Here is an 18002-nt window from a genome sequence, read left to right as displayed (position 1 = left end):
TGAAGGACAACAGAAATTGTTGAACCAGTACTTTGTAGTTTTGAGACAATACTTCAATTCACCAGTACATTTAAAAGTGAAATCTACAGTCCTACCCAATCCCCCAACATTTTTTTAAATTTTTCAATATGAAGTAAAACATTGACAGCAAACACTTATTGAAAAACATCAGAAGATCTTACTTTGGGGTATTACAAAGTCATCATCACATATGAGATACCTATATTACTACTACAAGGGAAAGGAGTTTGAAGTAGACACTTACAAGTCCGTGAACAAGAGTTATCAGAATAAACAACTTCATTCCCACTCTCTGACTGTCCAGACAGGGTCCATCTTTCCCTTCTATGTGGCACATAGGACAACAGATTGTTGTCAATGAGTCTTTGCCTCATAGTCTAGAGATGTTTTCACCCTTCAGCAATGACAGAGTAGAAAGTAGATGGTCTAAATGTGCAACTACGGTTCCAGGTAGAAACTTGCTGATAATAAGGTATGTACCACTCCTGGTGTTAAATTACTTATCAGAGCAGTTCATGTAGAAACAAATACATCCAACCTTAGAAAATTCCTCACAAGGTAGGCAAAGGGATTTTGGTTCTACATTCTTTTTTTCCACCTGTGCTAATGAAGGACAAACTCCAGAAGTCTCACTTTTCATGAATTCCCAGTTGCCTACCAATTTCATGTGTAATCTTTTTTTAAAGGTATTTGACCTCTTCTCTAGCATGAATCAGGAACACCCTTTTACTTTTATAAAAGGACTATTGGAACTGTGTGTGTGTGTGTGTGTGTGTGTGTGTTCTGTGTAATTATTTGAGTGTATCTGTTTTGAAACACAATCAATCCCCGTGCCTGCATGTATGCATGTATGTTTGTGTATGTTTGTATATATATATATATATATATATATATATATATGTATTTATGCATGTTCACACATGTGTGCTGTATATAGGTATGTGTGTTGGAATGTATATGTGTGTTTGCATATGTGTGGGTACCCATGTGTATGGTGGACTGTGTGATAGCATATAACTATAAATATAGGTAGGAAAAGAATTTTCAGTGTAATAGGCCTTCAGATCAAAACACATAGGAAAGAATCTACAAAACACATATATAAGTCACCAAAATGTAAGGTTGATTACCAGCACCCAGATAATCTGTGTCAGTGGGTGAATTCTACCATTTCAACTAGTCCCGTTATGGTTGAACATTTGACCAGCTGCATGTAGATCTTACTGTCATCAAAGCATTTCTCCAAATATCCTAGGTTGGATGAAGACACAGTTTCTTGCTAATAGAGACAAGTTGGGATATTGTTTGGATTTGTGAAAGGGCAGAATGTGCCAACTTCTCCTGTTTGCCATTGCTGTCACTCTTTTTGTTCAAACACACATTAAGAAAGGTATTTCTTTCTGTTACGAGAATAACACAACTAGTGAACAATTAGTAGGGAATACACTTTAAGCTGTTGCTTTAGAAGTGAAAACGGGTTTTGCAGGGCTATTTACACATCAGTTTTGCTGGGTGTTCCAGGTGGCTGATAACCCAAGTTCAGGAAAAGGCTGGCTAGGGTGAGTGGTGCAGTCTGTGTAAACGGACACATGTGGGGTTTTGAAACCACATGACCATAGTTCTTTAGCACCATGCTCGAACCCACAGAGCTAAATGGCTGCACATGGGTTAGAGCCTAGGACCTAGAGCTCATTAGCACCATGTTCCAACCAAATGAGCCCCCCAGCCAGAAACTACTTACAATGGTAGCACCCTCAGACTTGGCTGGGTGCTGAATTCAGATTAGTTGCTGCTGAAAAAAAAATCTAAACAAAACCCCACGTTAAACTCCAACTATTTGGATGCCCGTTTCTTTAAATACATCACCAAAGCAGATGGACATGAGTGTGGAGTTTCCAGTCAAGTCAGCAGCAAACACCAAACTTGATTCATCTGTCAAGCACGAAACATTCCAGATTGCCAGCCTTACTGAGGGTGAAAAAGTCTGTTCTTTGTAGAGGATAAGGATGGGAGTAGGAAACAGTTTTCCTGGGAATGAGAGAACATTAGGTGAGAATACAATAGCACAATAATCATTTAAATTACAATGGTAGCCCTTTTATCCAAATTTCTCCTAAGTCTAAGTAGGAGAAGGAGGATATCAGAGCAAAGTATGATTCCTCCAAGAAGCACTGGGTACCCAGGGGCAATTCAAAACTCTTCCTTCTCCTTGTGGGGAGGCAAAACCTTGTCATTCCACTGTCCTGGGATGTATCCATACTACCAAAAGGAAAAAGAAATAATGGGGAGGAAATCTCTGTCCTTAGGAGAATGGGAAGGATTTACATAAGGAGGAGGGTAAAGACACCAGCAGAGCTCACCATTCACAAAGACTACTAATCTCAAAAACAGCTGAAGCCAAAAGGATACTATAAATGGATATGAAGTTTAAAATGTTAACTACATCAGATGTGGTCATCCATTCATCCTGGAGTTCATCCAAATATCTAGTCTTGTACTTGAGTGATAACAGTTCAATAGTTCAATGTTTTTGTTTGTGTTGGGGTGTTGATGGTAGGAAGGTAGAGGAGATAAGAGATTAATACATTAAAGTGAAAATGGAAAGAAACAAGAGATTAAAGTACAATTAGATCTTTTTCTCAGTTTTTTGCTTGACCTAAAAATGGATGCGACAGTGTAGCTAGTGTTGAAATTTACCAGAGATATTTGGGGTTATGACTTGGAAAAGCCCACCACATCCTGTCACCAAGTGGGATCACACAAGCCAAAAGTTAAGCTCCAGTTAATCTGTGTCATGCTCCTAGAGACTGGCTCACCACTTCCCAGGGGAGATCTTAAAGGACACTGAGAATATGTCGTTATTAAGTTGAAAATAATTAAGATGAGGAGAAGAAAGTTAATGAAGGAGAAAGAAATGCAAGCAGAGGCATGCATTCATTCTAACCAGATAATGATAACCCACTCTCAAAATTTCTAACAGGGTAGCAGAGTGTCTGTAACATTGCAGCACAGGCAGAAGTAAAGAATAAAAGGCAATGCAGGAGGAATGAAGAAAGATGGAGGAATTGGAGGAGTGCTGAAAAACAAAAAGCCCTAAGAAGGATGAGGGAGAGGGGGGAGGAAAGAGAAGAATAAAGTTGAGGAGAGATAAGAAAAAAAGAAATTGGGGAAAGGAGCGAAGAGGAAGGAGAAAAAAGGTGGGTAGGCATAGAAGGGAAAGGGAAAGGAGGGGAATGGAGGAGAGTAGGAAATAAAAGATGGCAAGAGAGGTGAGAAGGAATTTATAGAAAGAGGAAGGGTAAGAGAATGAGGAGAGGGAAACTGTGGAACAGAGGGAGGAGGAAAAGATGGACGTAAAGGCAAGAGATAGGGAGGGGGAAAGATATGGGGAGGTCAGCAGGAGATGAAAAGGGCAATGCCAAGGGTAATGAAAAAGGGCATGAAGAAGAGGGAGAAAGATAAAGAGCACAAGAAATTCCATTCCCAACCTGGCATCATCCTGACACAAACATCAGTGCCTGTCAAAGTGCATTAGTAACAATTTTTCCAGAATAAAGGCAGTAGTAGCCCGAAAAGGATGTAATATTACTTCCTCCTCATCTATCCTACTGAGTTGAAATCCTCCTAGGCTAAAGATACAGGAACAATTGAAATGCCAGGGAGCACATTAGACATTTTTCTTTTTCCTGAAAAAGAAAGGCAAAACCATGAGGAGACAGTGTCTGTAATACGGACAACATCATGCCCACTTGGTACACAAGAATGAATAGAGGAGATTGCTGACCACAAACAGAGATGGGCTTCCAAGTCAAAGTGGAATTTTTCTTTAAGTGTCAGGGAAACAACTCTGATGAGTCTAGAGAGTTAATATCCTTAGTGTACTCAGTGTTGAGAAAAAATAAATAAATAACAGGAAAGGGGAAAAGGCAAAGGAAATGAAAGAGTGAGTGAGACATATGGTGGTTCACATATGGCCCCTACCCCTCAAGTACCAACCCCTTTCCTCCCTACCACACCCATGAGAAATGAATGAGTGTTTGTTGTTTTGGTCCCATCCTATCTCAGGTATTTTGAGGATGGGTAACCTAATCGCGGTCTGGGCATTTTAAACTCTAGGCACTGTTGGATAGAGAAAGGAGACTTCCACTGTGGGGGAGGGAGGGGGACTGGGTAGCTCATCGAAATCTTTGAATCGTGGGAATTTGGGCACTCCGGGATTGGGATCCACCCAGGCAGGACGGTGGGTGGGTGACACAGAGCTCAGCCTGCGGTGCTCCCCCCTCAGGCGGCTGATTCCATCGAGCAGCGTCTTCTGGATTTCCATGATGACCTTCTGAACTTCAATCCGGAAGCTATCGCTGAGCCAGCAGTAGATGTAGGGGTTGTAGCAGGAGCTGCTAATTGCCAGCCAGTGGAGGAAAAAATACAGACCATTGTGACTTGAGATGGATTCACTGGACAGCAGCACCAGGTAGAGGTTGAGGGGGAGCCAGCTGATTGTGTAGACAAGCACCACCGTCATCAGCATCTTCAGGGTCTGCTTCTTCTTCCCACGCTGGCAGATGTAGGTATGGATATTGATGTCATCGACAGCATTATGGATCCACAGCTTCTTGGCCACATGACCATAGACGACCACCAGCACCATCAATGGCAAGATGAAGAAGAGCAAAAAGGTGCCCAGGTCAAGGTATTTCCATGTGGATTTTGAAGTATAGGGGAAACTGGGGAGGCAGGCAGTTTCCTCAGTAATGTTTCTAGGTTACAAGACAGAGAAAGAAAAAAAAAAAACAAACAACTTTATTTGCCTTTTTCTTAAAGCCCACAGCTAGCTGTTACATTTTCAGTTAGTCCTTAAGGGGCAGACATATTTAACTGTTTGTGTCTGCATTGATCCTAAAGCCCAGTGTTATGAAGCACGGAGCTCTGAGGTTCCCCTGATCCAGATTTCTCAAATAACATAAAGGAAAATTATAGCCCCCAAACAGGAAAGGATATGTCTAATAACCCAATGCCGTGAGAGTACTTGGGAACTCTTATGATAAATTCCAGCTTAGGTGAATTTATTTTCATCACCATGTTTTGAAATATGCTACTCCATGAGTTAATGCATGTGAATACTGAGGTCATGAGTTGCTTACCCAATTTCCACCTGGTAAAGTTTCTGGTAAATAGCATGTGGCAAAGCAGCACAGGTGCTCACAATCCAGATGATAATGATGCAAACATTGCCTTGCATTGGAGTAATCCGGGACTTGAGGGGATATAGCATCACCTAGAAGGAAAAGGACCCCAACCCAATTCAACAATTCAAATTAGGGTTACATATTAGCCCTTCATCGACTGAAATTCTGGTGCAAATTTGCAAAGATTTGGTAGGTAGGTAGAAAATGTGATTTGAGTACTAGTTCACTTGAAAACTGTATGACCTTTTTTTGATGAAAGAGCAACATTAGCTAATGTTGAGAAAAACATTTCAATGAGATGTCAGGAATCCTAGTAGACCAACTTCAAATTACCTGTCTCTGAGTTGGGAGTTTAATGGAGGAAAAGGATGGATGTCCAAAAGTGTGATTTATTTTTATTATTATGTTTGGATGTGTAAGCACTCCTCATACTTCTTCACCCCTCCTCTCACCTAGCTCTTTATGCCCTTTCCCTTCTACTTCCATCCCCTCCCATCTTGATCCCTCCATGACCACTCATTCCTTCTTCTCTCACTCCCTCCAAGTCTCCTATTTCCCTCCATCTCCTATCACTGGATCCTTCCAAGGCCCCTCCCATTTGGCTCCAGCCACAGGCCCTCCAATCCCCTCTTTGTCCCTCCCACCTCATTCATTTTCTCCCTCCCTCCCAACTCATTAACTATATAACCCCTCCCAGCTTCTCATCCCCTCCCCTACTTCCTTTTACGTCACTTCTGACCCTCCTCCCAGTTTTTTCCTCCCCAACTATCTTCAGTTCCTCAGCCCTCCCTCACCCCCACCACCCAAACTCAGCCCACCACCAGCCCTGAAGCCACACCCACCTCTGACTCATCCCTTCCCTCTCCCCCCCCCCTTAGCTGGTCCTGCAATGCAGCAAATAAGAGATGTTTTCCAAGTGGGGAGAGCAGTTTTTTATTATTTGTTTATTGACCACATCTCTGTTCCCATAGCATTATATCAAAGATGGTAGCATTTTTATTATGTAAGACTTAATTTCATGAAAGTCTATATTTCCTAATTTTGCAATTCCCCTCAACTTTACATATTCATTCACATATATTATATCAAGAAACTCGAAGAACTTTCAGGATTATTTGTGATCTTACCTGACTCTATTTACCTAAGAAGAAAATCAATCTTTTACAAGATCTGAGAAACATACCCGATGTCGGTCCAGGGAAATAGCAGCCATGCTCATCACAGTTACATAGGCACAAGAATACTGGGCAAAGCGACTGAGGTGGCATGTCATCTTCCCAAACACCAAGGAATTACACAGATAGCGCACCTAGGGGAAAGAATGCTTCATGAGCCACACAGCCCTGGATCCACCACTCTCACAAGCCCCAAAACACAAGTAAAAGAATCTTTTCTTTACCAAACTATTGGCATTATTGTCTCAAAAAACAAACAAAAAAAAATATTTCCACACTGCAGTTCTGCTTTTCCCATCTTCTCCACACAAACAGTCCGGTTTGGAGACATAGACACCAAATCACAAAATCTGTTAAACACCTTCAAGTCCAAGCACTGCATTTGAAATGTGGAAAAACTGAGTGGATCTTTGTGACAAAACTCGGACTCACATGTCAGACAAAATCTCATCTGCAACAGGTCCCCAAGTCTCTCCCAGCCTCTGTCAAGGCAGCAGATTAACTCAGCAATGCACCTACAACCCTGGCTGTCTCATTTTGCTCCCCCACCCCATTTCTAAACCCTTTGCAGTGTCTCTCAACCATTCTAACCTCTGTGCAAACGTTCTCCAAATCAACCCAATCCATTCCAGCACTTCCTCCCGCCAAACATCTCTCTCTGCTTCAAGTGTAAAGTTATACCTTAACTTTCTCCCTATTCCCCAGGTCGCCTTCCTCAGAACCCAGCTTACCATGGTGAAGGGGGAGCTGAGAAGAGCCAGCATCATGTTGGTCACAGAAATGTTGACGACGAAGAGGCCGGTGGCGGTGTGCACCCTCTTGTATTTCATAATCACATGGTTTAAGACCCAGTTGCCTATGATGGCAGCAAAGACCACTATGGTGTACCCTACCACTAGCCAGAACTGCACCTGCTCATCCTGAGACACCACTTCTGAAGCTACAGGACCCGACGTGTCGGCCAGGTCGCCGGTGTCTGGCATCATGGAGAGCACACTGTTGCGGCCGGCTCGGCCAACTGCAGAGGCGGCGTTGGAAATGGCCTGCAGCACCTGAGAGGTGGTGGAGGTGATCAGGTCATCAAAGCCGCTGGGCACGCTCAGAGCTTCAGGGGTCAGCTCATCCCCATAGCTCATGGTGCCGGGGTTTGGCAAAGACCCTTGGGGCAATTCTGTGGTTGGGGCGTCCATCCTGACGCCTTTGGAGGACCGTGAGGTCCTTAAGCTATGGGGTCAGGAAGTGCCCAAGGAAGGAAAAAGGGAAAGTGAGGCCCTCGACGGAGAGCCCAGCAAGCTCTGCTCAGTGCGCTGAAGCTCTGAGCTAAGAAAGGTGTTCTTCAAGGTGTCTGAAATGGGGAAGGGAAAGAAGCGGCTCAGAGTGGTCAAGTGCGCAGAGCTGAGCTGGGCAGCTGAGCGCTGAGCCGAGGAACGCGGGCAGCTCCAGATGCTCCGCTGCCTGGAGAGCGCAGTCAGCGCCCGTTCTGAACTGGGGACAGCGTCAGGCGTTGCCCCAGCCCCCTCCTCCTCTCCGCAGTCCTGGGTCTTTCTGACTCAGTTTCTCTGTCTGCAATCAGTCCGTAAGTCCGTCTGTCCGAGGCCGGCCCGCGCTGTAGGCAGGGCGGAGCCAGGCTCCGCCACTAGCGCTCCGAGCCGGTGCCGGCCGCGCCTTCTGCAGCCGCCCTTTATAGAAAGTCGAGGGGCCCGCGCGGGAGCCAATGGGGAGCCGCGACTGAACGCCCGCCCTGTCCACCGGGGCTGGGGCTCCAGAGCGGGTGGCAAAGTCTTCACCGCTCCTGTCTCCTGCCCCCTCCTTTCGCCGCTCCTTCTTTGCTCTTCCTCCCCTCCTGCTGCAGTTGGGAGCCCGGACTTATGGGTTCTTTCTGCTGGCACCCCCCACACACACACACACGCATACATAATCTGTCTCCCCCTTACTCTTTCTTTTCTGCACCAGCGCCCAAAGCACCGGCTAGGAGCTGTGGCGCAGGGGATTGAGAGGGGGCTGCGGAGACTGCCGTTGCGACTGGACAGACAGACCCATGGTCTGACATACAAGGTCCAGCAGCCCAGGCAGTCATGGGGGAGAGTGGTCGCCAGGAAAGGCCTGCACACATTTGGGGTTTCACAGGCAGGGGGAAGTTGAAGAACCAGGAGGGAATGCTCTAGAGTCTTTGCCCAGTGAGGGTCGCCTGGAATGGGGTGAGCCAGCACACTGTTCTGCTTTCTCCAGCCTCAAACTGCGTGCAGTGACCCTGGAGTTCTGAGTCTGGCCTCAAGAGACACTGCATTCTCCTCCGACACCCAGGAAGTACCACTATGGGAACTGGACTGTGGCAGGTTAGTCGGAGGCTGAGGGGGCATCCCCAAGGAAGGTTTAGAATTTGGAAAGCTTCTGTAAGTCAATGCTGTCAGAGTCAGAAGCAGCAGAAATAAGGAGATAGAGCTCAGTAGTGGGGTTGCAGTGGAAAAGAGGTTAAAGCTGGTGGTCCAAGGCTATCATTTTTCACTTGTGAATTTAAGCTACCTCCTAAAGGAGTCTTGGGAAGGGGGCATTTGATCCATAACTACAGCAACTGAACTGCCTCCCAAGAGGTCCTTGGAGGCTGTGAAGAAAACAGTAACCTGAGCCTTTCAGAGTTAGTGTCCTTTCCTTATCACCCACTCCTCTCCCAGTAACTAAAGGTAGAGAAACTAAGGCTTTGGAGGGAGAGTTTAAGGAATGTCACAGGAAAGAATTAACTGAAGCACCAAAACTAGAAATTAGAATTGAAGAGCCTGGCAGTTCAGAGTGCTCTGCTATGCAGCAAACTGTCACTCTGAGAAATCCTGGTGTTTGTTTCAACCAGTCTCATGACTTCCTAGCCACCCCCTACTGCCCGGGGATGGTGGAGATCAGCAGCTGCATCCCTCTTCTAGAGAAGCCAGAAAGGGAGCCCCCTGATGTCAATAATGTCAATAACTACTTATTAAGGCATACATAGAAATTCATTTATCACCATTATTATCATCATTATCAAAATCATCATTGTTTTCATTTCCCAGGCATCAGAGATTACCAAGCAGTCATGATGGAGGCAAGTAAACTTCTATCACATGTGTGTGCAGGCATGTATGCCTATTTGCACCAGAGCCACATCTTGTTTTTTATGGATTAAGAAAGTAAGGAAAGGCAAGGCAGAGATTTGAGAGTGTTGCAATCTTCCTGGGGTGCTTGTGAGGAGATGGAGTCTAACAGGTTAACACTGAATAGCTCACCAAAAAATCTAACTAAACCCTATTTTTTTCTGGTTGGGAGTTAAGCCTTCCAAATGTAGACCTAGGCTTGAAGAAATTATGTAATTACCAGATAACTTCTTTTAAAAAAGAAACAATAAAAAAGAAAAAAAAGATAAAACAAGCTGTTTTGTTTGTTGACCTACAGAGTTGAACACATAAATGCACACATTCAAAGGGATTCATAATTGTTGACTCTAACATACAGATCCTTCTTAGGGCAGGTACTGAGTCACTAGCTGAGAATCACTGATCTCCAGTTTAATTCCTCTGCAGAAGTTTTCAAATCACTGATCTCAAGTTTGATTCCTCTGCAGATGTATATGAGCTGAGTAACAAGGGGGCATTTTCTCTGTGACTGGCTCTGAGATTGCTTCCTGAGCACCCAAAAGGGCTTAAGATGTGGTAGGGGAGTAAAGGGGTAGGTTGACATCTAGTCAAAGACTAGTCTTTCTAAAATCTAACTGAAGCACAGAGGAACAGTGGGGGGGGGTAGAGTTTTTGTAGCATAAACAGACATGCAGAGGCAAGATCAGGTTTACTAAGACATGGTCTTGTGCTTCACCAGACTATTAAGCTATTAACTATAGTCCTTGTCCTCATTGTTCTCTCTGAGCCAGATTTCTTGCATGTTTCAACAGGGGGTTGGGAACACCTCATTTCCATAGGACAAGTGAAGATTCCATACAATAACATTTCAAAAAGCAAAGAAGAAAATGATGCCCATTATATCTCACTAGTATTCTCAAATTTTTGACACCATAGCTCTCTTTCTGCACCCCAGATCCTGATGTACATGTGAGGTCTTTTTGACCCACAATTCATTAAAGTCCATGAGCTACCTAGGACTTTCTAAGGCATATTTAGGTAGTCAGGACTCAGAGGGCCAGTAAGCCCATCAATATGCCCAATCCACCCATGGAAAAAAGGGCTGGGGACCAGAAAAAGAAAAATTCAGTATAGTTTATCTTCAGCTGCTTACAAATGCACTACAGAGGAGGACCCACAACCAGGAAACAGTTAATTCCAGGCAGGTTATAATGTACAGACAGGAACTATAGGAACAAATAGTGCAGGATGAGGGCAGAGGAGGCTTTGCAGAATGGCTAGCATTTGAGCTAGAATTTAAACAACCAGAGGACAGAAATGGTCAGATATGAGGGAGAGCAAGATGTTAGAACTTCAGCTCCCGGAAAGCAGGAGTAAAGACATAAAGAAGGGAAATGCTCTTGGCTTGTTCCAGGGACAGGAAAAGAAGAGGATGTTTTGAATGGAGAGTTTAGTATCTGCTGTTCCTATGCGTATCTCTAGCACTGCAGTCTTTTCTGAGTATTTCCATGGAGATAGTGTGGCTGAGAGTTGAGGAAAATAGTTATATAGCATGGCTGATGGAAGAAAGAAGCTCCTCGGCACAGTAAGAGCCAGAATAAGCACATTCTCTCATGTAATATTTTCAAGTTATCTGTTAATCCTGCTCCTGACACACCTCCCGCCCGCCCTCTCTTTCTCCCTCCCTCTCTCTTTCGTCCTTCTCCATTCTTCCTAATAGAATCAGACACTTGATGCTGGAAAACAAAAATTCAACAGTTCTTTGGTGGTTTTAACTTTCTCTCCAGGGCTTGAGAATGAGTCACAGTATTAAAACTAAACAATTGTCCAGGTTTCAGGACCAGGGAACTCACCTTGCCCAATGCTCCCCATGACAATTTATTTAGTTATAATATAAAGATATTATATAATATAAATATATTTTATGTAGTTATAATATAAAGATATTATATAATATAAAGATATTATAAAATTCTGTATCTAATACAGCCCAAATTCATCTCTTGGAACCTCTGAAATCCATTCTAACCCTGCAAATCACAATAAAAGCTGCATCTCAGACAAAACAGTTCCAATTTCTTATTTGTATATCTCTGGAGGTGCTCAGTCTCCATCACTACAGACCATTCACTATCTGCATAGCTGAATTTCATATGGAGTATCCTCCCTTCTAAAATCACCACCACTTCCCTCCTTTATCTTCTGAGTCACAAATGTAAAATCAAGCAAAATCATATAAACAACACACTGAAAATCCTTACATCTTTTACTATAACTTCTGTGACAGCACATATCTTAGTTCTCCAACCCACAGTGAAGACCTCAGCTCTCCCCAATGGAACCCTGGATACCCCGGTTCCTCCTTCTCAAATTCTAACAAGGACAGGAAAAGTGTCACACCTGTTTCAGTATACCTTAACATTCCGTGGTTCTTGAGTGACATTTTCCTTCCAATCCCGGTGTTCAGGGAGCCAGAAAGAGCTGCAAAGTTTCCCTTGCTCTCAAAAGCTACAAAATCTCACTGAAACAAGAAGCCCTGCTGCAAATATATTCTCTGGTCCTTATCTTGCCCCTTACCATGTTTTATATTGCTTGATCTAACTTTGGCTTTAACTCCTTATTAATTTTTGGTTGCCCTGTTAGTAACCCAACTCCCATTCATGCCTGTCTGCTTGAAGTACTACATAATGTTTGTTTCCTATCACCTATAGATAGGCTTACTGTTGATGGTCCACAAATGCTAATTTCCTCCAAGATTCCCCCAGACTGGATTTTCTTTTAGTTTGGCCCCTCTGGTAGAGAGATTGTATAGACTTGTAACCAAGGCAGTCACACCCTTTGGATACTGTGCCAGGCTCACCAGCCTGTACTACCAGAGCCAGCAACTCCTAATGGAGATAGTACCCTTAGAAGTTTGGCCCACTCTCATGCAGGGAATCAGAGCCAGATTCTGATTTTATCTCCATTATCTCATCTCCCTGCTGTGCTTACAAACAATCCATGATTCCTCATACACAATTTCACAATTTTCCAAATCCTAATGGTGTCTTTACAAAATACCCTACTGTCCTAGTTCCCTGATCAAAGACCATAGCCAAATGTACTTCTGCCTAGGGGTCTCAGAGAGCTATGACAAGTTATTGTCAATGCAGTTATGGTCACAGACAGCTCTAGAAGTTTATCTCTGCAGGAGTCCATGAAGTAATTTAATAAGTCTGACTGGGAAAACCTTTTAGTCTGGTGCCCAATCTTCAGAGAAGGAAAAGCAACTCCACTATCAAGAAGAGGCAAATAGAAAGAAAAGCCTATAGTGACATCAATGAGGACAGATTACCTTGTTGTTGCCAACTGTTGGAGTCTGGGGTAGTAGAAACCAAAAAGACTACCCATTGTGAATTCTTGAGTTAAGGATTTCCATGGTGGTCGATTGTACTTTCTCTTTACCTAGCAAAGGCAAAAGGCTTTTATTTGCGGGGGTGGGGTATTAGGGATTGAACCTAGGGGCACTTAGCCACTGAGCAACATCCATACCCAATTTATTTATTTACTTAGTTATTAAGACAGGGTCTCATTAAATTGCTGAGGGCATCACTAAGTGGCTGAGGCTGGCATTGAACTTGCCATCCTCCTGCCTCAGCCTCCCAAGCTGCTGGGATTAAGGCATTCCATCTTTAAGAGATCTCTCAGCCTCACCACATAGTCCTCCATAGAAAGGAGTTGCCACCACAGTGCTACCTGTTCTACCACAAACTTGAGATGGTTCACTCTCTATTGAGCCAACACTTGCTTTCCACAGACTTCCAACATATTGTCCCACTTCAGTTCTCTGAAGTCACACATAATCAGTGTGATCACTCTGCCTCAAACCTACCTTTCATATATTTTAAGACTGAATCCATGTTTCCCTGTAGTCTCATCTTGTCATGATTGTGAGGTAGACAAAGCCTTATAACTTTTCAAGAGTGTTTGAGAGGTGAATAATCTCTGTTAATTCAAAGAGGAAGCAGTGAGGTGGATAGAAATCAAGAAAAGCAGCACCATAGTGTCTATTTGGAAAAGACATGACTTCTCCTGGGCTACCTTCTTCTTGGTGTATATTTCAGTTCAATGAAGGCAATGAGTGGTAAGAGACATGAAGGAGGAAGGGAGGAAGGGGTAAGATAATTGATCATGTAGAAAGTGTTAGCAGGGGGCAGGGGAAGCTCTCTCTCTCTCTCTCTCTCTCTCTCTCTCTCTCTCCTCTCTCTTTGTCTCTCTCAGAGAGGGTCAGGAGGGGAAATAAAGTGCCTACTTACATAAAAATCTTAAGATCCCAAATTTTAAATTAAGCTAACTGTTAGAGAGTTAGGGAAGACCATGGAGAGAATACTGGCTGGGATTCTCTGTCCAGAATCTAACATCTCAAACTTAAGGGCTTCAAAGTATGTACAAAAGTAAGTACAAAGGTTTTTAAAGGAGTTAGTGAAGCTCTGAGATCATGTATGTATGTGTATGTGCATATGTATGTGTATTGTGTGTGTTTACCTAAGGAAAGAGACTGGAACTGTTTAAAATATTTTTTAGTTGTCAATGGACCTTTATTTATTTATTTTTTCATATTCAGTGCTGAGAATTGAACCCAGTGCCTCACACATTATACCACCAAGCGCTCTACCACCGAACTACAACCCCAGCCTACAAGTCCAGAACTTTTAATTGAGCTCCACAAAGGTTCAACAACTCAGAACAATAAATAAGGAACCCCATTGTACTCCAACTTTCCCACTCTCAGGTATCCCCACCAACAGTTTGAATGTACTCTCCTTTATATATCTACACTGATAGGCAGTTCTTTAACTATGAATCCAGCCCAATCTGTTAGGATAGCTCTGCGTGTAAGAAGTGGCAGCCTTCTAAGAAAATGAAATCTGGCTCTCTCTGTCTTTCACCTATGATTATAATTCTGCTTTAAAGGCTCTAGTAATCAGCCTAATTTATTATCTACATGACAGTCTTTTATCTATTTGAAGACAGAGATTTGGATCCTTACCTCTTTCTACAGGTTAATCTTAGCCACTTTCTCAAGGAACTGTGGTCATAGCAATGATAAAATCTTGAGAAAGTCTGAGCAACAGGTATAGAGAGGCAGTGTTCAGAGACCAGCTAATGTAGCCTCTTCAGCATTAATAGGGAAGAACTGAGGCTCAGAGAGAGCTGCTGACTGAAGGTAGATAGCTCAGAATTCTACTATTTTCCTGCACTGTTTTTCTTTCCCCTCTTCCCTATTGCCATTAAACTGGAATTCAAGAATGTTATACATGTCAATTAGCACATTCATTTCCGTTGAGGTAATCGTATTCCTACAGGATTTAAATCATTAAATCAAAGCAGTGGAACTGGCAGTGAACAGAGTTCTAAGCATACCTTCTCATACTCATGGACACTAATACCAAGAAAGGCTATAGCCAAAAAGGTTGAGTCAGCCCTAGAATTCAGGTCCACTAACTGCTGTCTACTCTAGAGTTCTTTTCCCTGTCTTCAGTTTCTGTAGTTTGCTATCCTTGTGACTGTATGCTTTATTTCATTGTTAGGTCTATGTATCCCTCCCTGAAAAGAAACAAGGTTTTGTTGGTGGGTGTTGTATAATCTTCCTTGGCATATAATAGGCCTTCTATAAACAAAAGTTGAATGAATAAATGAATATTTTAGTCAGTTTTTTTTTGCCACTGTGACTAAAAGGCCTGACTAGAACAATTTCAGAGGAGGCAAAGTTTATTTGGCATTCATGCTTTCAGATGTCTCAGTTCATAGGTAGCCAACTCCATTGCTCTGAGCCCAAGTGGTAGCAGAAGGGTGTGGAGAAATAAATCAGCTCAGGACATGACAATCAGGAAAGAGAGAGAGCTCTACTTATCAGGGACAAAATATATACTCCAAAGACACAACCACAGACACATACCTCCCGCAGCTTATCTGTCTATGGTTATCACCTAGTTAACCCCTATTATGGGATTAATGCAATTTAGTTCACACCTCATGGTCCAAACATTTAAACCTGTAAGCTTTCTTGTATTGTCTCAAATGTAAGTTTTTTGGGGGACACCTCATATCTAAACCATAACAATTAAAAAAAGGAATGCTTGTTTTTACAGGTCTCTTTATTTTGGAATCTCAAAACTGGAAAGTTCCTGAGGACCATCTGATCAATCAGGACCTTAATTTTCATCCAGATAACAGAGTCTCCAAACTTTGTCTTTTTACAATTGGGAGTTGTGGACAGAGATTTCTGAATTCTGCTTTGCCTCTAACATGCAATATAATCTATTGTAGTCTAGGGTGGGTACTTAGATCTTTCTGGGACTCAGTTTACCCACATATATAATAAGAAAGTTGGATTCAATCATCTAAAAACTCTTAGCTCAAATGCATTGTATATTCATCACTGACATCATATACAGCAATAAAGCTATTTTTTGTCCCTTATATTTCAGACAAGATCAATAAATAACCCAAGATGTATCTTTTCAACCTATATAAATATACCTGAGATGAAGGGGTGGTTCTTAGAATCAATACAATAGTAACTGAAACAATGATAGTAACAGCTGGAATTAGAACCCCCAGACATGTCTCTGATTTATCCTTGGAAATACAGCCACTTTGGGGAGAGGGCGTAGAAGGGCAGAAATATAAGAAAATGAGGGTGAGGTTAAGGAATTTAGCAAACACACTACCTCCCTTCTACTTAATAGTGAAGGCCATAGTGATTACCAATTTTGCCATTCAATATATATCTAATATGTGCTAGACATTATTCAAGAATGTAGATAAGGCAATGAACAAGACAGAGAAAACTCCTAACTTTGTGGAACTTAAATTCCAATAAGGGAAGACTGACAAAAGATAAATGAGCCCATAAGCAAGATAATATCTCATCTTAGCAAGTACTATGAAGGAAATATAATTAAGTGATAAAAAGAGGCTAGGGTGTGTGTGACTCATTAGGTTGGATGATCTAGACCACTCTGGCAAGGAGATATTTGGGCTGATACCTCAACAATGAGGAGGAATCAACTAAGTAGAAATCAAAGGTGAGGGGGAAGCACCCCAAGCATAAGGAAGAACAAGTACAGAGGCCTGGGATTAGGAACATATTAGATTGTTCAAGACACAGAAAAAAGGATAGTATGGAGATTAAAAAAAAAAAAAAACAAGAAGTAAGTTGTTTTGAGAAGGCTTTTCTCATCTTCAAAGAGTTAAAAAATGTGATAATAGATCTCTTTACCAGAAGCAGAGCATTTTATAATCCTTTGTGTATTTTCTTAAGATTCAGGTTAACTGATAATAACAGCAATTGTAGTATGTAATGTTATCCCCATGTTACTGAGAGAGAAAGTGAGCTTTGAAATTATGAAAATGCCATGAACTTGTTCACATAATCACATTTACTAAAATGTAAGTTTTATTTGTTTATTTATTTGTTTAGCTTTCTGGACACATACTGAATTTTTCTCTATAGACTGCTATACCGCACCTCTCTCCAGCTGCTTATTATGTTGCAGCATTTTCCTCCCTAAATCTGGCCAACTGACAGGCAGGCAGGACCCAGAAGTTTGAAGGGATCAACAAGACATAAAGCTTAGCCACATGTATCTGTATTGGCTGCACAGGCTTATTGTGTATGCTAGTGGAATTTAACACCTGTTGGTGACAGTGGTCCTTACCACTGCAGGTAAGGATTGGTCACCAAGACAAGTGAAGGAAATTGGGCTGAAAACTGTGGTTATGAATTCAGGCAGCATCCAGCAATGCTGTCCGGAGAAGGCAATGTGCTTGGCAGGGAGCTTCTCTCATTGAAACAATATTATTTCAAATAACTTTAAAGACATAATTCATATTCTTCTCACAAGAGATCACCAAACAGCCATCTGCCCATCATCTTCCTTTAGCTGATGAATGGAGATGTAAGCAAGTTATTATTGTTTTATATTTCTGCATTTTGAAAAGGCAATGTTTACCAAATTTATTCAGATTGAGAACACTCCCCCTCCCTCTTTCATACTGCTGATCTTGAAGTCTGTTTAATGAAAACAACATTAGTCTTTGCTGCCGGGAGACCAGGGGTTTGATTCCCTCTCAGTTCCTCTCTCCCTGTATAAACTCAAGGAAGTCACCAAGCATCTTTGTGTCTGGGTTTCTTCAACAAGGAAATGAGCATTATAATCTGTCCTTCTACCCTCATAGGATGACTGTGAGGCTCATATATGTTACATACAGGGAAACACTTTAACAATAAGGTATTGATATTATTATGAATTCACACCATTGTTTAGCGTCTAATTCTTGCATTCCTCTCAATCAGCTGCTCATCTCCCTGACATAAGCATTTCATTTTTGAAATCAGAAATTATGTTTCAATTATTTTGCAATCACTGGGGGGAGAGAGTGAGGGATTCTGATCATGGAGTTGGCTCTACTGTGAGCTGAAGGGTAGGATTAACTCAATCTTTTGTAATTGGCATACAAAAAAAAAAAGAGAC

The 18002-nt window shown here is 42.4% G+C and overlaps 1 protein-coding gene across 1 annotated transcript; it reads right to left on the bottom strand.

The window, feature by feature from the left end:
* Positions 1-4126: 4126 nt before the first annotated feature.
* On the bottom strand, positions 4127-7572 carry LOC113199032 (G-protein coupled receptor 83-like). The gene is made up of 4 exons (XM_026411912.1): positions 7114-7572; positions 6391-6516; positions 5163-5296; positions 4127-4778 (listed from the first exon to the last, which is right to left on the bottom strand). The coding sequence occupies exons 1-4, from the start codon at positions 7570-7572 to the stop codon at positions 4127-4129; spliced, it is 1371 nt and encodes a 456-aa protein (XP_026267697.1).
* Positions 7573-18002: the final 10430 nt, after the last annotated feature.

The sequence above is a fragment of the Urocitellus parryii genome, chromosome X (assembly GCF_045843805.1).
Source record: "Urocitellus parryii isolate mUroPar1 chromosome X, mUroPar1.hap1, whole genome shotgun sequence".
Taxonomy (NCBI): Eukaryota; Metazoa; Chordata; class Mammalia; order Rodentia; family Sciuridae; genus Urocitellus; species Urocitellus parryii.
Note: the sequence above shows the minus strand (reverse complement) of the source record. Positions and strands in the feature narration are given on the sequence as shown.